The sequence below is a fragment of the Sesamum indicum genome, linkage group LG11, assembly GCF_000512975.1.
Source record: "Sesamum indicum cultivar Zhongzhi No. 13 linkage group LG11, S_indicum_v1.0, whole genome shotgun sequence".
NCBI lineage: Eukaryota > Viridiplantae > Streptophyta > Magnoliopsida > Lamiales > Pedaliaceae > Sesamum > Sesamum indicum.
The window spans coordinates 2,165,130-2,187,903 of NC_026155.1; the positions used below are offsets into that span (position 1 = coordinate 2,165,130).

General features: G+C 38.0%; 2 protein-coding genes and 2 pseudogenes across 2 annotated transcripts; all 4 read left to right on the forward strand.

Moving 5' to 3' along the window:
* LOC105173235 overlaps positions 1–2,040 on the forward strand; it is a 6,594-nt pseudogene extending 4,554 nt beyond the window's left edge.
* Positions 11,576–13,784, forward strand: LOC110012891. The gene is made up of 3 exons (XM_020698023.1): positions 11,576–13,051; positions 13,197–13,354; positions 13,533–13,784. Exons 1-2 carry the CDS (start codon positions 11,637–11,639, stop codon positions 13,336–13,338), a joined length of 1,557 nt encoding a protein of 518 aa, XP_020553682.1. The 5' UTR covers positions 11,576–11,636; the 3' UTR covers positions 13,339–13,354; positions 13,533–13,784.
* LOC105173270 lies at positions 15,218–16,678 on the forward strand. The gene has a single exon (XM_011094959.1). The coding sequence runs from the start codon at positions 15,218–15,220 to the stop codon at positions 16,676–16,678; it is 1,461 nt and encodes a 486-aa protein (XP_011093261.1).
* Positions 21,657–22,774, forward strand: part of LOC105173236 — a 2,810-nt pseudogene continuing 1,692 nt past the window's right edge.

A 22,774-nucleotide genomic window follows, 5' to 3' on the forward strand; every position in this document is an offset into this window, starting at 1 on the left:
TTAATTAAGAATATTTTAAATAATTATAATAATTAAATATTTTTGGCTAATTAATAATAATTATAATAATAATTATTGTAATTAAATATATATATTGTAATTAAATATATATTTTAATTAATTAATTTTAGATTTAATAATAATAATTATAAAATTATTTAAATTCAAATATAATATTTAATATTAAATAAATTAAATATAATCTAATATTTTAATTTAAATTTAATACTTATTTTTTAGGGTTTGAAATAATAAAAAGAAGACACAAAACAAGCAAAAAAGTCCTTTGTATATTATTTAGACCCATAGAGCGGTATTTTAGTCCAAAGTATCATTAAATATAACCTAAATCGCAGAAATGACTGCCAAACACCGCAGATGCAAGTCTCCTCCACTTCCTGTTAGTTGCTAACAGGTGGGGATTTTTAGCCTATTCTGAAAATAAGGGGGTGTTTTTTGCATACTTTTTAAAACACAGAAGGGTTTAATGCATTTTGTCCTATAATTACATGAAACATATCAGATGATTTTTGTAATTTTTTAAATAATAAAATGATGTTTATAATTCTGTCAAATCTCGAATAGCTTATTGTTATTTACCCTTTCTTTTAACAACACACATTAACTACTGTGGGAGGCAATAGTTACTCGCATATATACAACACCGGACAATAAAATGTGTTGTGAATTATAATCTTGCCCAACAATAAATTGATTTTGGGCACATGCATACACACAGTCAGCATATTTTTATTTTATTCCTCGAAAAGAAGAAACTAAAAAAAATATATATAAAGTGCCACAAAAACTAACAGTTGGCGGTCGAGTGTAGAAAAAAATGATAGGGGGATAAATTGCAAACTGCCTCAAATGTTGGGACGTGTCTGCTATTAATTCTAATTAATATTATATGTGCACATAATTCAAGGTGCTTTTATCTCGTACTACTGTCGCAGGTGAAGAAAAGTTCTACGCGAGCATGACTAAGACAAGTTTAGTGCACGTAGACGATGTGGCTAGAGCCCATATTCACCTTTTCGAGTATCCAAAAGCAAAAGGGAGATACATTTGCTCCGCTACCGACATTACAATAGCAAAATTGCATGAATTTTTATCCACTGCCTACCTTCAATACGATATACCAACAATTGAGTAAGTTCCCCCGCCCCTCCTTCCTTGCTCTTTTCTGTTTTTTTAAGAGATGTTTCGTCGAACTTATAAGTCATTCGTCTTATAAGATTAATCTGGCTCAAATTATGCTACCTCAATCAACCACCTGGATTTGGCCACATAATCTTCCTAAATCTGTGATGGGTCCGGAGGAATGAAACAAGTACGTCAGACTAGTCGGGTTTGTCCCCAACGAAGACCCTCCGACTCCCAAGTTAGTTGCTGGTCGAAATAGAAATATGCGATCTGAAGTCAAAAAGTCAAAGCAATAAATGACAATTATTTCGATTGAGTTAGATCTGAAGTCTTTGTAGGGTCCAATTTAATATTGTAGATCAGTCCACGTGTTCTAATCTGAGCCTTCCTAGCTTCAATCAGTCTGGTGCTTAGCCATCTTCAAATTTCGAGTCAACCCGCGGTAAGACCCGTCCTGCGACCGCGCGGATCTTGGCGAAATGTCTATTACGCCATTAATGAAGGGCTATTTTGTTTTTCAATAAGTAAACCCCCATCAAAGATATATTCAAAATTTATAGGATATATTTTTATCTTATTTCAAAAGTAAATTGATAAATTGAACTAACAAACACCCTTGTAATAAAAAGTCTGATTTATGCAGTCTCATTTGTACGTAGTGTGTGCAGTTCCTCAAAGGGTGCAGCAGCTATGTCATTTCCATGGCCTTCAAGCAAAAAGCTCTTGGGGACTGGATTCAAGTATGAAAAGGGGCTGGAGGAGATGTACGATGGAGCTATAAAATCCTGCAAGGAGAAGGGTTTTCTCTAGTTTGATGATTTGTTTGTTTTTATATTTTACTCTGTATACTCTAAAGTTTTAATAATCTTATGCATTTTAAAATTTTAATATGTTAAAAGATGAGAATTGTTAATATCAACACCTCTCTTTACATATCGATATATATGTATAGGGTAAAATATAACGAGCTTCTTGATGAGGTCTGGCGTGATTATATAAACTCTTTTGTTGTTTAAAAAATTACTAATATCTTCTAATTTTAACAATCGTCTAACAATTAGCTCAATTCGTCAGTTTTCATTTATTTTTGTGTGAACTTATCAAAATACCCTTATGAAATATGAATTATAATTTTATTTATTTTTAAAAGAATTTTGAAATACTTTTATGGACTAAGTGAGTAATTTTTTTATAATTTTTTTTTTAAAAAAATCATCCATTTCGTTCTACTTTTTTTATAATTTTTAATTCTTTTTTTTTTGTGAAAAAAAAAGAAAGATATAGCAAGGGCAAGATTTACAATTTCAAACCTATATCCAAGGATTATATAATTTCATCAAATATCAAAAGAATATATGTAATTTTCAAACAATAAAGGGGTATTCATAATTATGTCAAACTTTAGGGGAACTTATTGTAATTTGCCCTATATATAGACTTTAATTTACTTAAACTCACCCTGAAAATATCAAATTAGATTTTTTTTTTCAAAAATATTTTAAAATTACACTTATTATAAAAAAATTCCCATTTACACCGACCCCTTCCATTAGGGGTTTATAAGGGGTTTGATTAAATATATGAGTTAGTTGACAAATTAAATATATAGTTGAGAAGTTTAGAAAGTTTAGTTATTTTTTAGAAACACGGAACGAAGGTTTAATATAAATAAAAGATTAAACGACTGGGAAAAAGGTACGAATATTATTTAATATCTTATTTGGTCATTTGCGATATTCTTTATGTATTGAATATATGTATAATACTTTATTATAGGAGGTGAAGATAAAATAGAGGGTTGAGCAGTTGTTGCTGTTAACGGAATTATTTTGAGATTGAGGTAAATATAGCTAATTGGATTTATATATATTTATATGTGTAGTATTATATATATTATATATATTGATTTCTTATATTTGATCGTGAACTTGGATTTATATTTAGGTAATATTGCAATTTTCGTCCTGTATGCATGGGGGTTGGCGAATTTGGTCCTCTAACTTTCGCGGTGGCAATTTTGGTCTTGTCTGTTTCAAATGTTCGATTTTGGTCCTCCAGCACATTTTATCACCATTTTGCTCTTCTAGAAAATAATTAACTCTAGTCCACTACATGCTCCAAGTTAGGCCCAATATGCTTTCGGAATAAATTAAGCCCTCATATATTCAAATCTTGTTCTGACCTTCTTGTTCCCAGGTATTCCAAGTTCTCGATTTTATGGATTTTTTTCAACCACACTACCACAGTAGATGGTTCTTAGGTACATGACTCCTTCAGCAACAATCAACACAACCCTATTTTGTTTCCTACCTTAGGGTGTAAAAGACACACAAATCTAGGGATTTATTAGAATTTTGTGTGTGTCCACTGTGTCTTATTCCTTCTTGCTTACGGCTAGAAGTTTGGTTATCTTCACCCCCAGTGGGGTCTCCAACAAAGGGATTCCCTCTCTCCGAACTTGTTTCCTTTCTGTGCAGAGGGGTACTCAATCATCTTCTAGCCACGATGGAGGCGAATGGTGGAATTGCGAGGTGTATCCATTAGACATCATAGGCCTCGTGTGTCACACCTTCTCTTTGCTAATAATACACTCATTTTTTTGTCAAGCTACACTAGACGCCATGCTCTGTGTGGGATGAATTTTGAAGCATTTGAGGAGGCGTCTGGGTTGATGGTGAATTTGAAAAAGTCCTCAATGGTGTTTAGTCCTTTTGGGTTCGAGCGGTGGCCAGACACAAGAAATATTTGGGGCTCCCCGCCCTCGTGGGACGTTCCAAGAGAGAGGTCTTTCCATTAAGGATAAAGTGTGGGCAATGTTACAAAGTTGGAGATGCAAGAATTTTTCACAAGCTGGTAAATTGGTTTTGCTCAAATCTGTTGTGCAAGCCTTACCTTCGTATGTGATGGGTTGTTTTCTCATTCCAACTACTATGTGTCGCGAGCTGGAAGGTATGATGGCGGATTTTTTGTGGCATAACAAAGAGTCTAGGAGGATACATTGGGCTTCATGGGATAAGTTATGTGTGAGGAAAGAAGAGGGTGGTCTTGGTATGAGAAAGCTGGGGGCTCAAGCTATGTTAGCTAAGAAATTGTGGAGAATTATCATAAGCCCGAATGCCCTGCTTAGCCGACTACTCAAGGACATATACTTCCCATACACGGATGTGCTTCAAGCGACCACCGATCTAAGGTGTTCTTCTACATAGCGCAGCATTCTTGCGGTGCGTGACCTTCTTAAAGCTGGGCTACGGTGGCATATTGGATTTGGTCGGAGTGTGTGCGCATGGAAGGATAGGTGGATCCCTCGACCGTGGATATTCCAGGTAATCATCGCTCCAAATACCCTTCATGATGATGCTATGGTGGATAGGTTGTTGGATGCATCAGGGGAATGGAACGAGGGATTAGTCTGGGACGTCTTCTGATCAAAGGATGCGGGGGTTATCTTGGGGATTAATAGACCTAAAGGTAGCCCGGACCAGCTCTAGTGGCATTTCAAAAAGCACGGGCAATATTCGATTCGGAGCGCTTATCGTCTTATCGGCGAAGGGGTTGTTCTCATTTACAGATTGGTCCTGCTGGTTCAACAACTTACAAAAGTGAGGGCTGGGACTTTATTTGGCATGCCGCTGTTCCACCGGAGGTTAGGCTGTTTGCTTGGTGAGTGTGCCACGATGCTCTCCCTACGTCCTCCAATCTTGCAAGTTGTGGGGTGCCAATTGACAACGTCTACCCATAGTGTGGCGACGAGAGTGAGGATTTACTCCATATTCTTCTACGTTTTTACTTCGGTTGCCTTGTATGGGCTATGACCTGCCTCCCCTGGATCTCAATTTCTTGTCATTAGTCGAATCCGGAGGACTGGTTTTGCGGAATGTTTCGGAATCTTGATGCACCAGAATTTCCTCGAGCTCTTCTCATTTGCTAATCTCTATGGGGTTCACGCAATAGGCTATTCTTCCAAAATTGTCCTATTTCTGTGGTTGAGCCCCTTGAACGGGTTTGGGGATTGGAAAACTCTCTCTCCTTGAATGGCCGAGCAGCCTTGGCCCTGGAAGATTCTATCAAAGCGCTGCAGGTTGTCCCCTTTAATTATGTTGGCATAGGGTGAGCTTGTTCTATTTTGGTTTAGTGCTTAGTTTGTTTCTTTGTTCTACTGAACATTTCTGTTACTTTGATAATTTATAATAATACCGTTATGACTGAAAAAAAAAAAAAGAAGATAATTGTAGTCTTTTTTTGGCCAATTTGATCAATGAATTGCACATGACTTGTTATGACTCAATTAAATAGCAATTTTAGACCTCTAAATTTCCACCCATTCTGATTTATAGGATAAGAATTGCATTTTTTTATGGAATTTACTATTTTCTAAACCTCCGATCCCACCCAATTGCATATTCTAAATCTTTGTTCTCTTTTTTGAACCAGAAACAACAATAGCCTCATAATTTACTGTTTAGCAATAAACCCTAATTTTTTAACAGAAAGACGTAAACCTATACACGCCCACAAATTTGCGATTCAAAAGCCCAATTCCACAATTTACAGATAGGGGAAGGGGAACTTACTCATTGCTTTCGTCGCCCATGATTGATTCCAAAAATCAACCTCTGATGCAGGGGGATGTTGAGGAGGACGGTGACAGTCGTGTGGAGGCTGGTGATGGTCCAAAAAATTGGAAAAAATTACAGGTATTAGAGGAAGAAGAAGGCGCAGGTTTTGATGGAGTTCCTGCGCGTAGTTTGGCCGAGGAAGACGAAACGCTGTCTAAGGGAGGTTCACTGCAATCGTCGTTTCAACTGGAGGAGTTCATTCATTTGGCAAACCAGATCATTGATGAAGGAGATGCGAACAATAGGGCAGCCATTGATGAACTTAAAAAAAATGGATGGCGAGATTTTGGACAGGAGAAGTCGAACAGAGGTATTCGACTGGCTAGAGGTATCAGACTGGCATGTCGACGTCTTATCTCGCCGGCGGTTATGGCTCAGACGACGCAACAGGCCCCGACGCATGTGGAACTGGCTGTTGAACGTCCGGTGATTTGGAATGAGCTATGAATGGTGGGTTGTCATAGCAGCAAGGAAGGTGATGATGTGGTAGGTCATGTGGACAACGAGGTGGATGATGACGTGGTGATGGGGCATCCCATAGGCAACATGTGGCGTTTGTTAAGGAGGTGGAGATGGCAGGTGATGTGGCGCGCATGTCATCTAGTGTCAAATCTGTTTCTACTTGGTTATTCATAGGTAGTATCCCGTTGCATGCTTGTCTGAAACCTCTTGTTGACGATAAAATCGCACAAGCATTCAACAACTCATCACGGAAGGTTCTCCCATATATTGCTCCGACTGTGCAAAATGGTGAGGTCATCATATGTCCTTCGATTGATACTATCCGTGTTGGATCGAGACGTTGGAAAACAACAACTGTTGGGTATTTTGTGGGGAAAAAATCCTATTTTCACCACCTCAAGGAGTATGCCAAATCCGTTTGGCTGGCGCTACGAGAGGTCACAGCCACGACGAATGGGTTCTTTTTCTTCCAGTTCAAAACTGTTATTGATATGGAGGAAACTATTGAGGGTGGACCGTGGCTATTCCAGGGAAAACCTATTGTCCTCCAAAAATGGGAGCCGGGGAGCGCTGAGGAAATTGAAACATACGCAGGTACCCGTATGGATTAAACTATGGCATCTCCCAGTGGAATTGTGGACAAAGGAGGGTCTTAGTATGATTGCTAGTGGCGTGGGAAGACTGTTGTATCCGGATACAATTACTAGAGCATGCACGAGGCTGGATTTTGCTCGTGTATGCGTGATGCTTGATAGCTCTAAATTGCCAAAATATATCATTATTATGATGCCTGATGAGGATGGTGGGGAATCGCGCTATAAAGTTGATGTTAAATACGAAATGGTTCCTCCAAAATGCACTTGTTGTATGACTTTGGTCCATGCTGCTAAGGATTGTAGGGTGAACAAAGCTCCCAAAATAGTAAAGCCACCTGTGACAGTTTATGTACCAAAAGCGGGTCCATATTGAGCGCCAGCAGGGTGGAGAAACCCTCCAACACTGTCACTGCACCAGAAGGGGGGTCATCGAGAGCCACTGTGATGCCTGAACGGGATAGGGACCGACCTATTACTGTTATTGGTCCGAGTCGTGATGATAGTGGTAAAGCTCTTATTGTTTATAATTCCTTTGATGCATTACAATTACTTGATGATGCAGTTGGTTATCCAAAGGGTCCTAAGACGTGCAGCCCCGAAAGCGTTATCCATGCTGAATGCGGCTGTACGGAATGTTCGTGGCCTAAACAAGAGGGACCACCAACTAGCTGTCAAAGATTTAGTTGCTGAGTTCAGGTTACACTTTATTGGTCTACTTGAAACTCGTGTTTGCATTAATAATGTCACTCGCATTCAGTCATTTTTATTGCTCCAGTGGAAATGGTTTATGGATAATGCGTCTGTTGGTAACCGTATATGGCTTGCATGGGATGACAACTTTGTTGATGTTGATATGTTAGAATTGGGTTCACAATGTATACATGTTCGAGTTAACATTCTAGCAGTGCATGAGCCTATTATTTTTATTGTTATTTATGATTCGAATAAAGTAGCTGATAGGCGGGATTTATGGGGTCCACTTGAAATGCTTGCTACACAATATGTGGACTTACCGTGGATTGTTAGAGGTGACTTTAATGCGGTAAGGGATTTAAGTGAGGTCTGTGGCTTGTCGGGAGACATACGAATGGAAATGGAGGAGTTCAATACTTGTATCCAAAATGCTGGACTACTGCCATTACCCATGCAGGGTGAATGGTTTTCATGGCATAACTGTAGTGCCAACCCAAGGAATCTATGAAAGAGGCTGGATCGGATGCTCACTAACGATACCTGGGCGGCGAGGTTTCCGACGAAATTCTATTCCTGCCTTACCCGACGCACATCTGATCACTCGCCAATGGTAATATTGGGGGATAGTCAAAGATAGTTCGAAGGTATGTTTCGGTTCGATAACTACCTTACTCTCTGACCGGACTTTATTCCCAGTATACAGAATATTTGGCAGCATAAAGTTATAGGAGCTCCCTTGTATGTAGTCACCTGGAAGTTAAAGGCTCTCAAACTTGTATTTCGGGAGCAGCGGCGGAAGAAGGGGAACCTAATGCATAATGTACAACTTGCGAAAGGATTCCTGGAGACGGCACAAATTTTGGCCAGCTTGAATAGACAAGATGAGCTGTTCATATTCTTGGAACACTGTTGTCGCCTTATTTATTTCAAGGCGGTCAAACTTGAGCAAATTATGCTACAGCAGAGAGCTAAGATGGAGTGGATGAAGGGAGGGAACCAATGCTCTCGCGTGTTTTTCCGCAAAATTGCACAGAGGCGGACTTCGAGAAGGATTCTTCAAATGAATGATGCTCATGGGACCACTCACACGGAGCCAAACACTATGAGCCATGAATTTGTAGCTTATTATCAGTCCTTGTTGGGACGAGTTCGACGCCGTGAGGTTATGGGTTTTCAATACATGAGACCATGGGTGCAACATGTATTATCTTATGAGGAGGCCTCACAGTTTGTCTTGCCATTTACGCCAGAGGACGTGAAACTTGCGGTATTTGATATTGCTGACAACAAAGCTCTGAGGCCTGATGGTTTTTCTTCAGGATTTTTTAAAGCTGCTTGGCCGGTGGTGGGGAATGAGATCACTAACGCTGTTCTGAATTTCTTTACAATGGGGAGGCTACTGAAGCATATTAACAGCAAGCTTTTGGCACTTATTCCTAAGGTACACTCCTCTATGACTGTTGCTGATTTCCACCCTATTTCGTGTTGCAATGTTTTGTATAAGATTATTGCAAAACTACTTGTCCAAAGATTAAGTGCGGTGTTGGACAAGTTAATTAGTCCCTATCAGGCTGCATCCATACTTGGTAGAAGTATTAGGGACAATATTATGTTGCCACAGGAACTCTTTACCGACTACAATCAAATGTGGTTACCATAGAGGTGTGCGTTAAAAGTGGATATTCGCAAGGCCTATGATATAGTAGAATGCGATTTTTTGTTAGCTGTGTTGCAACTCTTCGGGTTTCCGGTGGTATTCATCAAAAGGATTGAGGAGTGTGTCACCACTACCTCATTCTCAGTGGGGATGAACGAAAAACCGCATGGTTTTTTCGCAGGTACCTGGGGCCTTCAACAGGGCGATCCACTCTCGCCATACCTATTTGTACTTGTGATGGAGGTGATGCACCCGGTATTCTTACAGATGATTGACCAGGACGGGGGCTTTACCTTCTATTGGAAATATGAGCCTTCTCGTATTTTTCAGCTAGGGTTCGTTGATGATCTCTTATTGTTCTGCTGTGCTGACATTGACTCCATCAGAGTATTCAAAGACGGATTGGATCGATTTGGGACGTGGTTGGTACTACGACTTAATGTGGACAAGAGTCATCTTATTATCTCCCGATTTGCATAAGGACTGAAAGAGTAGATGTTACCTGTGCTTGAATTTCAGGAGGGGCTTCTAACAATGAGGTACTTAGGCCTTCTCTTCTTTTAGACTGTCTATTTCTAACTGTCAACCTTTACTGAAAAAAATTGATGAACATATTGCTGGTTAGGAGGGCTTGACACTCTCACATGCTGGGAGGGTGCAAATTATTAAATCTGTACTCACAGCCCTGAGTGTTTACTAGTCTTCGCCATTCACATTACCAAAAGAGGTTATTAAGAACATTGAGAAGCGCCTGCGGACTTTCTTACGGAAGGGAATGGGGAGTAGTGGTTACACCAAAGTGGCGTGGAAGGAGGTCTGTAAACCACTGGTTGAGGGAAGACAGGGCTAAGGGATATAAGCACAATGAACCGTGCTCTCATAGGCAAAAAAATTATATGATGTCATCCGATGTGATAGGACTTCAATTTGGGTTGATTGGTTATACCAGGGGCAACTACGTGATGCTTCAATATAGACTATCCCTGATCATAGAGGCTCGTGGGGTTGAAAGAAAATGGTCCGTCTGCGAACGTGGCTGCGACCAATGGTGGAATACCATATTGGAGATGGAGGTGACTTTTATCTCTGGAAGGACCCATGGCATCATCTCGGTCCTCTTATGGAGAAATTTCCATTAGACTTAGAGTACTTGGAGAATTAGACTTAGCTCTGGTCTTCATGAATCCATTAGACTTAGCTCTGTCATCCAGGGAGGTCAGTAGCAGTGGCCTCTCATTACTGACATAGAGTACTTGGAGACTACTCACACGCTTCCACCGATTCATAGGGATAATGATCGAATTATTTGGAGATTTGTCGGTGGAACCCCTACGACCCAGGCTCTATACCGATTATTTGATCCACCAGGCCCAAAAGTAAGTTGGGTTTCACTACTTTCAGGCGCTTTGAAGATACATCGCCACATGTTTATCTTATGGCTTGCTATATTGGAGAAACTACTTATGACAGACAAACCATGGTTATCCCACTTAGGTAGATGTGTATTATGTGATGAGGATGAGGTGGAGACACACACACACACACACACACCTATTCTTCCGATGTCGATACAGTCGCTGATACCTTCATGCTATTAGACGAGTTGTATGCTTTGCGTGACTTAATAGAGATTGGACGATGGATGTTGAGTGGGCTGCAAGGAGGTGGAGGGGTAAACATATCGTCAATGTGGCACATCGTGCATTACTGGGTGCGTGTATCTACCATATATGGAGATAGAGAAATGTTAGATGATTCGAGCATATTGAGCGGAACCCGAATATTGTAGCTAGCTTAATTGTGGAAGATGTTAGACAGCGTAAACCTAGCATTACCTTAGCTAGCTCTGTTAATACACATGCACTTTATAGATTGTGGCGTATCCATTTGCCTGTCGAGGGAAACACTACCTGCTTCATGATTGTTGTACTATATCTTTTCCTATTTGAAAATTATATTTACCGAAAAAAAAAGAATTGCAATTTTTTCTCAATATTCAATAAATATAGTTCAAAATTAAAATGAAGCAATTTTGAAAAAATTCTTTAAATTTAAAGTCATCCAACCAAATTCAAAGAATTCCAAACAACCTTAAGTAAATTTGGAAGGGATGGACAAACAATGTAATTAGAAGCAGAAATTTTAGTTCTGACCCAACTTAATTAAATTTGAACAATACACTTTTTGTATAATTGATAAAAATAAATAAAAAATAACCAACTACATAATAAAAATAATATATTTATTTTATAATTAATTTAATTCAATTAAATTTGATTTGGGAAAAAAAATTCACTTAGAAGTAATATTGCTTGTGATAAGTGGGGAGCTGAGTTCGTTATTTAACAGCAAGTAAAGTAGAAATCTCGGAGTGGTCCCAATTCAGTTTTCGGTTACCGAAACTAACTTTTTTCTCCATTTAAATCACTGCAGAGAAGTTGAGGAAAGGTGCTCCACCGATCTGCAATGCTCCACCGATCTGCAATGCTCCACCGAGCTATAACAATGATGAAACTGAAACTGTATCTGCGCATGCTCTATCGGCACCAACGCAAGCGCAAGCGTAATCAGTTGAAGGAGTCGAGTAACAGACGGGTGAAACCGGATACTGCTCCGCTTACTGCTCCGCCGCCGCACCGGAGATACATCTTCTTTCAGGCGGAATCGGAGATGGGGGAGATTTACGAGGACGAACCTCATGTGGTTCAGTTGTACTATGCTGTTAAAGTTGTTGGGCCTAGCTACTACGAGAGCAGAAATGATCTGGGTGAGGAGCTTCCGGAAATCAGACCCATCTTTATTACCGAGTGTGAGTATAGTTGTTGCTTTGGGTTTGGGTCTGCTATATACACGCTGGGGAATTGTTGTTGCCCGCAACACATGGACGACAGCGATTCCTGCAGAGAGAGGACCTTCCAGTGTTTCAGCTTCGCGGGGGATAATGCTCAAGAAAGGTCCTGGATCGCTCTCCCGAGGCCTTCTGGCCTTCGGTTCGCTTGCGCCGCGGCTTCTCTGAACGGGAGGTTGTATCTATTTGGAACGAGAAATACTCAGTTTGGTTTTGTGGATGTGGATAGTGATAATGATTATGGTGACGAAGAGGATGAGGATGAGTATGAGGATGAGGATGAGGATGAGGATGCCCGTAATCCCCAAGAGCCATGGCTCAAGATATTCGATCCAGTTGCGGGAAGGTGGGCGGCTCCTTCGGTTCAGCCACCGTTATTCCCAGATTCAGTGAGCATGGAAAGCCCCATGTATGCCGTGGGATGGCCTCCTAACAGGATACTTCTCAGCTCGCTCAGTACTGATCACTTTCCTTGTAAGTTTGGTTACAACGTCATAGGCAACCGATGGGAGCATGTCTATTTGGAGAGTGAAGACGTAAGCGCATCTGTGCCGGATGAGGCATTACTGGTGAATGATGGTACTTTCTACTATGTCGACGGCGAACTTGGGGAATTGTGTGCTTATGAAATTGGTTCAGGCGCCTCTTTCGCTGCGCCATTGGAAGATACTCTGGCGGCGAAAGCTGAAGAAGGCCTGCTGGATCTCTTGCACATTGACGGTGATAGATTCTGTTTCATCTGGGACGAAGAACATAACACGGTCCACAAACTTCTTCACTGCATGAAATTCACAGTCTCGAAGGTTGTGGACACTTCCGCGCGAGAAGCTCTCGGGGTGAATGGCTCACTCGAGATCACAACAGAAGCTCTCGGGGTGAATGGCTCACTCGAGATCACAACAGAAGCTCTCGGGGTGAATGACTCACTCGAGATCACAACAGAAGCTCTCGAGGGTTCACTCGAGATCACAGTATTCTCCCATAAATCCTTTCTTGTGGACAATTTCATTTCACGGGGAAGAGCGAATTGGTTGTAAGTATATATGAAAACAACACACATATATATAGATATTCTTGTTCTTGAACACACACCACACACACACACACACATATATATATTCATTTATTTTCCTAATTAATGGGATATATACATATATATATATATATATTCTTGGCAGGGAAGGAGATTGGGAGAGGATAAATCAAGTACCATTTGATTCCCCGATGCGGGAGATGATAAGAATTGGTGAACCTGAAAGCACTGAAACAATTGCAAGTATGGTGGATGAAATAAGAAGGAAAATGAGACAACGGGGATAGCTGGATTTATGGGCCGGTACGAATTGCCTTTGTTTATATTATGAAATGTGTTTCTGTTTTTGCTGTGGCCTCTTGCGTTGATCACTGAATGATAATACAAGTTAATTCCATCTAATTACATCCCTTCATGAATAATTCCATATATACGTATATCTGTTGGAATTATGACATTGTTTACTTCAATTCCTGCGCAGGTGCCTTTGACATTTTGTTGGTTGATGTGGCTGGACTTGGAGTCAGAATTATGAGTGGTGGAGTGGAGTATTAATTAGCTATACGTAGTAGTACTAGTAGTAGTAATTAGTGATGGATGTAGCACGAGCAGCAGCAGCACCATATATAGCCGGCTCTAAGGCAGTTTGGACTGCCTACATTCTTTCCATTTTGGCTTTTACTAAACTCATCTCTATGCTACTACACACTAATTCTCCGAAGTTTGGATTTTCTGTCGCAAAATTAGTGTTACATTTCGTATTTTACTTTGATATTTGCATAGCTTGTTTATAATATCAATACCATCTATAAAACATAAGATGTCATGTGAACCTATTTTTTGCTTTCTGAAATTCCAACTGCATTTTTTTTAGGGCAAATTGCAATTTTCGTCCAATTTTTTAAGGCGGTGGCGTTTTTAGTCCCGATCTTTTTCAAAATAGAATAGTAGAATAGTAATTAAAAAAATTTGATAATTTTAGGGCAAATTTTAGGACAAATTACCCTAAATTGACCGGAATTGTGCACAAGGGAGGCACGTGAACGTCTGAAAATTGGGGGAAGCTCACGTGTTCGGTTAAATGGCTTAGGTGTCAAAAACAAAAAAGAGGGTAACATGACGTGGAAAAAAAAAGACACGTCAGCTTGCCGACGTGGACAGTGTTGGAGGGAAAACAGACAGCACGTCTTTGGCACGTGTTGCTGTCGTCTTCTCCCCTCTTTTACAGATTAGGGTAAAGTAAGAGGGGTAAAAATCCCCAGCCAAATACCTTAACTGTAAAGAAAGAAAAAGATTTAAAAACGCAATTACTGAATTTTAGCACGAAGGAAAAGGAAATTTCACTGCGGTAAAATCAATTGTGGGAAGATGGTCGTCATTCGCGTAGACAGGCATTTGAATATGCCACCGCCTGCTTATCGTAAGTGGTTCCTCAATTTCTTTTTTTTTTGTTATTTTGCTTGCATTGTGCTTAGTGCTCTCAGAATAGTATTTAAAGGAAATAAATTCGCTATTCTGAAAAGGGAAAACATGGTCCCCATGAAGATGACTGTTCTTGTTGTTTTCTGTGTGTGTGTCTTTTTTTTTTTTATTTATATTGCTATTTTGTAAAGTGAAACGTGGTCCCCCATGAAATTGCTATCATAATAATGTAATGTTAGTGTTGGTATGGTGTGTTGTTAATTGCTATGCTGCTTAGGTTTTTTTTTTGTTATGCTCTTTTACAGACCCTGAAACAGAATTCATAACTGTAGCTGTGTTCTATGGGGGTGAACTTAGAAACATGCCTGTTGCAGCTTGCATTGGTGGGAAATTACAAAAATTTGATTATGTCAATGCGATACATATGAATAGGCAAAATCTTGAACTGTTTGCTAAAAAATGTGGGGTTTCTGGGGAAGGAATCAGGTTTTACATAATAAAAAATGATGGCTTTAAAATATTATTCAGTGATGAAGATATACTAGAACTAGCTTTAGATCACATGCAATCTAGGAAATTTACAGTATATATTGAACATAGGTTGTTGTTGAAACTGGTCCAGTGAGGGGGGAAAAGGACAAAACAAAGGCAAAGAGGAAGGTGATGGAGAAGGTAATGGGGAAGACTAAAGTAGTGGAGGATGATGACATAGTGTTTTTGGGAGAAGTATGAGGACGAAATGACATGAATGTTGAAACAGGGGGTGTGGAGGATGATGAAATTAACAATGAAACTGAGGCAGGGGGTGTGGGTATATTTGAAGAAAATGTGGAGTTTTTAGACAGTGAAAATGATATAGGTATTGCCAGTGGGTCAAATAATGTTGAGGAAGACAACTCTGAAAATGAATCAATTGATATGGTGGCTAGTGAGAATGATCTCGATGAACATACACAGTCAGATGATGAGGAGAATGGGCCTAATTTTGTTGTATACAATCCAAATCAAATGTATGATCCTGCACTTGAGTTGAGAATGATTTTTAGTTCTAAGAAAGAGTTCAAAAAAGCAATGCAATCACATGCAATAAAAAATAAGAGAAATGTCAAATTCACTAAGAATGATTCCTTCAGGGTCTATGCTGTGTGTTCTAGGGAGGGATGTGAGTGGAAAATACATGCGACAAAGTTGAAAAATGAACATACTTTCCAAGTTAATCTGTACAAGGATGAGCACACATGCCCACAAGTATTCAAAGTAAAAAATGTGAAAACTAGTTGGCTAAGTGAAAGATATCTTCAGGAGTTCAAGTCTGATCCAAAAAGATGTGTAACAGGGTGGAGGGTAGACATCATGAATGAGCTTAGATGTCATGTGTCTAGAGATCAAGCATACAGAGCCAAGAGAGAAGCTTTAACGAAACTAGAAGGAAGCCCAGAGTATCAATTCACTAAATTGTGGGATTATGCAGAGGAGCTTAGGAAAACTAACCTTGGTTCAACTGTCGTATTGGGGATTAATGATGAAAATGGGCAGAACAGATTTGAAAAATTCTATGTTTGTTTCAGTGCTTTGAAGCAGGGGTTTTTGGGAGGTTGTAGGCCTGTTATATGTGTAGATGGTTGTCATTTGAAGGGACCTCATAAGGGAATATTGCTAACTACTGTGGGGGTGGACCCTAATAATAACTTGTACCCCATTGCATATCTTGTGATCCAGAGGGAGTCTACAAACACATGGGAATGGTTCTTAACGGTGCTGAAACATGATGTGTGTATTCAGAGGGACAGTGAATACACTTTTATGTCAAACAAACAGAAAGGACTCATACAGGCTTTTCAAAGTGTCTTTCCTAATACTGCACATAGGTTTTGTGTAAGACATTTACACAATAATTTCAAGAATGTGGGTTTTAGAGCTCTTGCATATAAAAATGCAATGTGGAAGGCAGTAAGAGCAAGCACGGTGAGGGATTTTAAACTAAGAATGGAAGAGATTAAGAAGTTAGATGAGAAAGCTTTTGATTGGTTGAAGGAGAAGCCCCCAAGTGAGTGGAGTAAGTCACATTTTACCGAATTGCCAAAATGTGATATGTTGCTTAATAATTATTGTGAAAGCTTCAATCCAAACATATTGGATGCAAGAGATAAGTCTATTCTTACAATGCTAGAATGGATAAGGGAATATCTAATGCAAAAATTGTAAGAAAATAGGGAAAAAGTATCCAAGAAGTGCAAAGGAACTCTGTTCCCCAAAACTAAAAAGTTGCTGCAGAAATATATTGATAAAATTGGTGACTGCATCCGTATTAAGGCCAATGAAAAACACTATCAAATTTCATGTTATGATGGGAGTCAATTCTCAGTGGATTTGGAGAGAAGAACATGAACATGTAGATTGTGTCAGTTGTCAGGAATTCCTTGCAAGCATGCATGCAGTGCAATTTTTAATCAAAATTTGCAGCCTGAAGAGATGGTTCACCCTTACTACAATGTGGATACATACAAGCCAGTGTATGAACCTGCTATACTACCAATCAGTGGTGAAATGATGTGGTTTGAGACAGGCTTCATTCTTACGTTGCCTCCAAACTTTGCAAGGGGTCCTGAAAGACCTGCTGGAGCAAGAAATAGAGAGCCTGATGAAGGTAAAGAAAAATATGGAAAGAAAAAGCAGAAGAAACAGATTAAACTCAGAAGGCAACATGTCAAACACCACTGCAAGATATGTGGTGAGGAGGGACATAATACAAAGGGTTGTGCCTTATATAATGACATGCACGAACCTGGGCTTAATGAGACTGTAATGAATACATTGTTTTCAAAGGTACCTCAATATTCATACTACATTTCTATACATAATTTGTTGTATATATATAAACTAATGCACTCTTTTGTATATTAATTTTCATTTTCAGGCAGGTGCATCATCCACAAGCACTACAAGAAGAGGAAACATTTTGTGTATGAAGATCCAAATAAGGTAAGTATGCTAACTTTTTATGGATATTTAATCCTATTGTACAAATTGGTTGATAATGTGTTCAATGTTATTCAATTAGGTGACTATGCCTGCTACAGATAATGGAGTAAATGATCAACTATCAATTTTACCTCCAATTCTGGAAGAACATGAGCCAATGCAGCATGATATGGACCCAGAAATACTTACTGAACCTGGCCCTACACCCACTCTACCATGTTTTCAAGAGCCTACGATGTATGAACAATTGCAGATGGCCAACACAAACATGTCCTTCCAACCCCAAGTGACATTGTAACCGAGACTCAACATCAGGGCACCTCCTCCAATGACTGGTACCAGTTTCATGCCAAGCAGGCCAGCAGTTCCTATTTCCAAAACAATAGTGAAGGAGCATGGGAGAAAGTGGGTTGACATATCTGAATGGCCTTCCCAAAGTTTTGAGGATCATAGGCAAAAGTAGTTTGTTTTACACTTGTAGTGGATTACTTTTTGTGCACTTGCTTTTGTGGATCAATTTTTGTGTTGTGGTGGTAGGAATGGAGTCAAATGATGAGTTTTTGTGGATAGTTTGTGGTGGTAAGAATGGAGTCAGATTATTAGTTTTTGTGGATAGTGTTTTTTGGTTGTACAAGTGAAGTGAAATGTCATGAAGTCAAACAAATTACAATGTAAGAATTTTTGGTAGAAACTATAATTTGCAGAAATTATGAGTATTGTTTTTTGTTTGCTTTGTTTGCATTGTGCAAGTGAAGTGAAATGTCATGAAATCAAACAATCTTTAGTGAAGTGAAATGTCATGAGATTTTTGTTTGCAAAAATTTTGCTAGAAAGTATGAGTTCACAGTCCAGGTACTTGCAGAAATTATGAGTTCACAGTCCAAATTCACTTAAATTCTGTTTGCAGGATTTTCATTACATGTAACCAAATGGTTAGAATTGAATTTGTAATACAATTAATAAAACATGAGACTAAATACAATACATTGAAACAGGGGAAAATTGCATTACACAACCAAATAATTACATATGGATTTTGTGATACAAGTACTTTAAAAATACCAAATACAATACATTCAAACACTTGCTAAAGATAGTACAATATGAACTAAGCCTAACCATCTTCTTCATCTTCTACACCCTACATTTTTCTTATTGCTTCTTCGAACACAATCCAGCACTCACCCAAATGCACATTATGCAAACAACCAACAAAACAATTGTCAGTCTCCAAAGTCTTCCATGCCTGAAATTTAGTTTCAGAATTTCAGCTTCCAAATCATTCTTCTTGCACAATAAACCCGGGATAATTGCACGCGCCCTTCTACACATTGGAGGGTCCTCCCAATCAAAAAAACCACACCCACCCATCTACAATCAGTTAAGAAAATAAGAAAAATTAACAATATAATGAGGAAAAAATTCAGCAAAGTGGAGATGAGCAAAAAAGAAAAACAAACTTACATTGTAATTTTTACATGAATGGAATCTCCTTCCAGGATTGATCTCAGTCCATGAGATCCGAAGCACTGCCCTCTTTCCACAATAGCATTCGACGATAGATAAAACACTGCTCATCTTCAATTCCTTGCTCAGTTTCTCCTTAAATCGTGACTTAGGAGCGAATTTTTTCTTGTGTGGCAAAGATTGGGAGCGAACTAGGGTTCTTGCATAGCAAAGATTGGGGGTACGCTGCCAATATTTTTTTGCAGAAGAAAACTTGTGATTTTAATCTATGGGCAAGCTGACATGGCCTTTTTTCCACGTCAGCTTTGCCACATCATGTTGCCCCTTTTTTTTTTTAACACCTAAGCCAATTAACCGGACACGTGAGCTTCCCCCAACTTTCAGACGTTCACGTGCCTCCCTTGTGCACAATTCCGGTCAATTTAGGGTAATTTGTCCTAAAATTGCCAAAACTTTTTAATTATTTTTCTACTATTCTATTTTGAAAGAGACCTTGACTGAAAACGCCACCGTCCCCAAGAAACTGGACTAAAATTGCAATTTTCTCTCTTTTTTTTTTTTTTATCATGGATCATGGATGGGGAATGATGATGATTTAATATATTTAATATTAAATCTATTGAAGTGCTAATTTCAATCACGAATTAGATCGTGAGATATTGGATTCATTCTAAACATTTTATTATATAATTATCCACACTAAATTTTGTGGCTCACCTGTGAGCCCAACACGGATCATCTGGCCTCACACTATCCATTTGATTCCCTTTTCATATGAGAATTCTAAACACAAATTTAAAATACCTAGACCTAATTCTTTAAAGTGTTTGTTCATTTAGTCTTGTTGTGTAGGGAGGATGGTTGGAGCTCCCCATGCAAGCACAATTATTTACATTAAATAAATAGAATAATACATATGCATATATGTCCAATACAATGTTATAGGCTTCATCTCATTCTCCCCATTAATTTATTTATTATTTAAAAAATTATTAATATTTTTTTATTTTAATGATTTTTAATAATTAACTCAATTCATTAGTTTTCGTTAAATTTTTATTTATTTTTTTAATTGATCAAAATATCATTGTAGACTATAAATTATAATTTTACTTTTTAAAATATTTGAAACTTTCTAGGGATTAAGTAGATAAATTTTTCATAATTTTAAAAAAAATTTATCCACCTCGTTCTATATTTGATAATATTTTATTTGGGTGAATTACAACTACCTTCTCTAAAGTTTGGCGTAATTACAAATACCTTCTCATTGTTTAAAAATTTAATATACCCTCTAATTTAATTTTTGTGTTACAATCTGCCTATTTCATTATATCTTCATCCGATTTTTTTGGTGAACTTCCCAAAATGTCCTCTTAAATTATAAATTATAATTTTATATACTTTTTAAAAAAATTATAAAATATTTTTATGAATTAATTTTCTCAATGGATCATTACTTTATCCACCCTCATTTTTTTTAAATATTTTTTTTAAAAAAAAATCAACAGGGGTCAAGTAGTCTTTTTACCTTATTTTCTTAAGGTCTACATAATTATCTATTTGAGAAGGTATTTGTAATTTTCAAACAATATGTAATTACACTAAATCTCAAAGAATATAGTTAAAATGTATTCTTTTTATTTTTTTTTAACAAAAAATACATCAAAGATAAAATCGACAATTTCGTGCTTCATTTAAGACTTACACATTTTAGAAGGGCATTCCACTAGAAAGCATTTTATTAGCATTAGCAAGGACAGTTGGTAGTTGGTAAACGAAAGAAGAACTAGGCTATGGCTCAACTCGCAGCAAGTCTAGACTTCCCTAGCTTATACGGAAGAGAGATTCTTTAAAACCCTCCTCACTCAACAAAGGAAATCATTCAAATCTTATGGGGGCTAGTACTTGTGTCCGTTGTCTTCGGGAAGCGAGAAAGAAAACAAAGAGGCTCCTAGCTAAAAATAGCTTGTCTAGCCCACGAGGTGAGAAGAACACAGCCGATTGTTCTATCATTGAGCTACTGAGAACAATGAGATATTAGATCTCGTAAAGTTCAATTCTCTTTTTAACCCATGACCAATATGAGTTCGAACCCTCATTTCATAGGGATCTCAAAATGGCTCTAGTTCATCATATTCATTTCCCAATTTCATTCATTGAATACTTTTTTGGTATCGCTGACATAATTTTATTAAATATTAGTCCATATTTATAAATTTTCAAATAATGAAGAATTTAGTCATTGGGGTGTAATTAAATTAGATAAAAACTTTTACCATATGTGATAATACCAATTGATAATATTTGTGATGTTTCTATATCAAAATTTAGTATTTTAGTGAACTCCAATAGCTAAGTTGGATAATATTATAATGAGAAATATTATACTGCAGTTAAAATAAATTATATTCGATTAATTTTTATTAAATGTATGTTAATATAAAGAATAAAAATAGTTGACTCACAAACGACGAGTTGTGATATTGTCATATTAAATTTTTTTCACGTTATGTATTGATTTATTTATATTTTTTATTTTTATTTATAATATATGTTGAAATACAAAAAAATTAATTATTTTAAATAAGAAAGCTTTGCTTGTGTTTCTTTCTAGTTCCTAAAAATATAATTAAGGAAATTTCAAGGGTCGATATTAGAAAATAAAAGTAACCATTTTATCTAATACTAATTTTCAGTATTACCCCAAAAGAGACAACAAATATCAAAATGGCCCCTCTTCTCTAAGCAATTACTTTCTCCCTCCATCTCCATCTCACTCATGGTGACTACCACTGCCATACTCTCACCGCGGAGTTCATAAACCCTAACGCCAAAACCATCGATTTTGGACCGCAATACTGACTTTCAGTTTTGTAATTATTTGATAAATAATATTATGTGTAGATCCGGGATAGTGATGGCGTGGAACGTATTCAAGTTTTGCACGGCGCTGAGGGGCCTTGGGTCGATCATGATACTATTGGTTCTCGCCGTTGTCGGTGTCAGCTATTATGCGGTTGTGATTACCAATTACGGTCCTGCCCTAGCCGCTGGCGGTCTTCATTCGCTGCTCGCTTTCGCCGTTCTGATTTTATTTCATTTTCTTGTAAATTTTCGATTCTTCAGCTGCTTTTTTTACTTGTTAATTTTGCTTTGTTTCGATTTCTCCGTTTTATTCTTGTTTTCACTGCCCGATAGTTTATTCTTGGAATAGTTCGTGTTTTTTTAATTAATTCTTAAACTTGAACTATCATGTAAAAGTTGGGAGTATGTTACTGATTTTTCTTTGGTCTTCGGTAGGTGGTGTAACATCGTTTTAGTTGGGAAGGGGAATGTTTGCGCTTGATGATATTGAAAATTCAGGTGGCTATGTTTCAAGTTGATGTTAATGGTTCTTTTGAGTTTGCCAAACTTCGAAACTTACGAAAAGCAAGTCTACAGTGGCTTAATCAGTTAGAATGTTTCTCAATCTTCAGGCGAATAAACTTATTGTCATCACTGTTTAATGAGTTTGTGGTTTGTAATTAGAGCATTCTCATTGTTATGCTGGGTTAATATTTTGTTTTAGATTGGTTTGCCTGTGAATTCTTTTGCTGCAATAGGATTTTGACAAGCTGGTTTGCTATAATGTACCTTCTAGCTGGATTTTAAGATGTGGAATGATCTGGTGCAATTAAGTTATGTCCGATGAAACTGAATGGCCAGCAAATTCTAATGCTCATGCAGCTAGTGATGCTATTGTGGAGTTACTTTTCGGTGGTTTTTACGGACCCAGGCTGTGTGCCACCAAGTTGGAGGCCAGCATTGGATGAAGAAAGAGGAGATACCAACCCATTGACCTTAGCGGAA

Coding starts and splice junctions, on each gene's coding strand:
- LOC105173270 (XM_011094959.1), top strand. CDS start 15,218: ATGAATGTTGAAACAGGGGGTGTGGAGGATGATGAAATTAACAATGAA.
- LOC110012891 (XM_020698023.1), top strand. CDS start 11,637: ATGCTCCACCGATCTGCAATGCTCCACCGAGCTATAACAATGATGAAA. Junction 13,052..13,196: donor CGGGGAAGAGCGAATTGGTT/GTAAGTATATAT, acceptor TATTCTTGGCAG/GGAAGGAGATTGGGAGAGGA.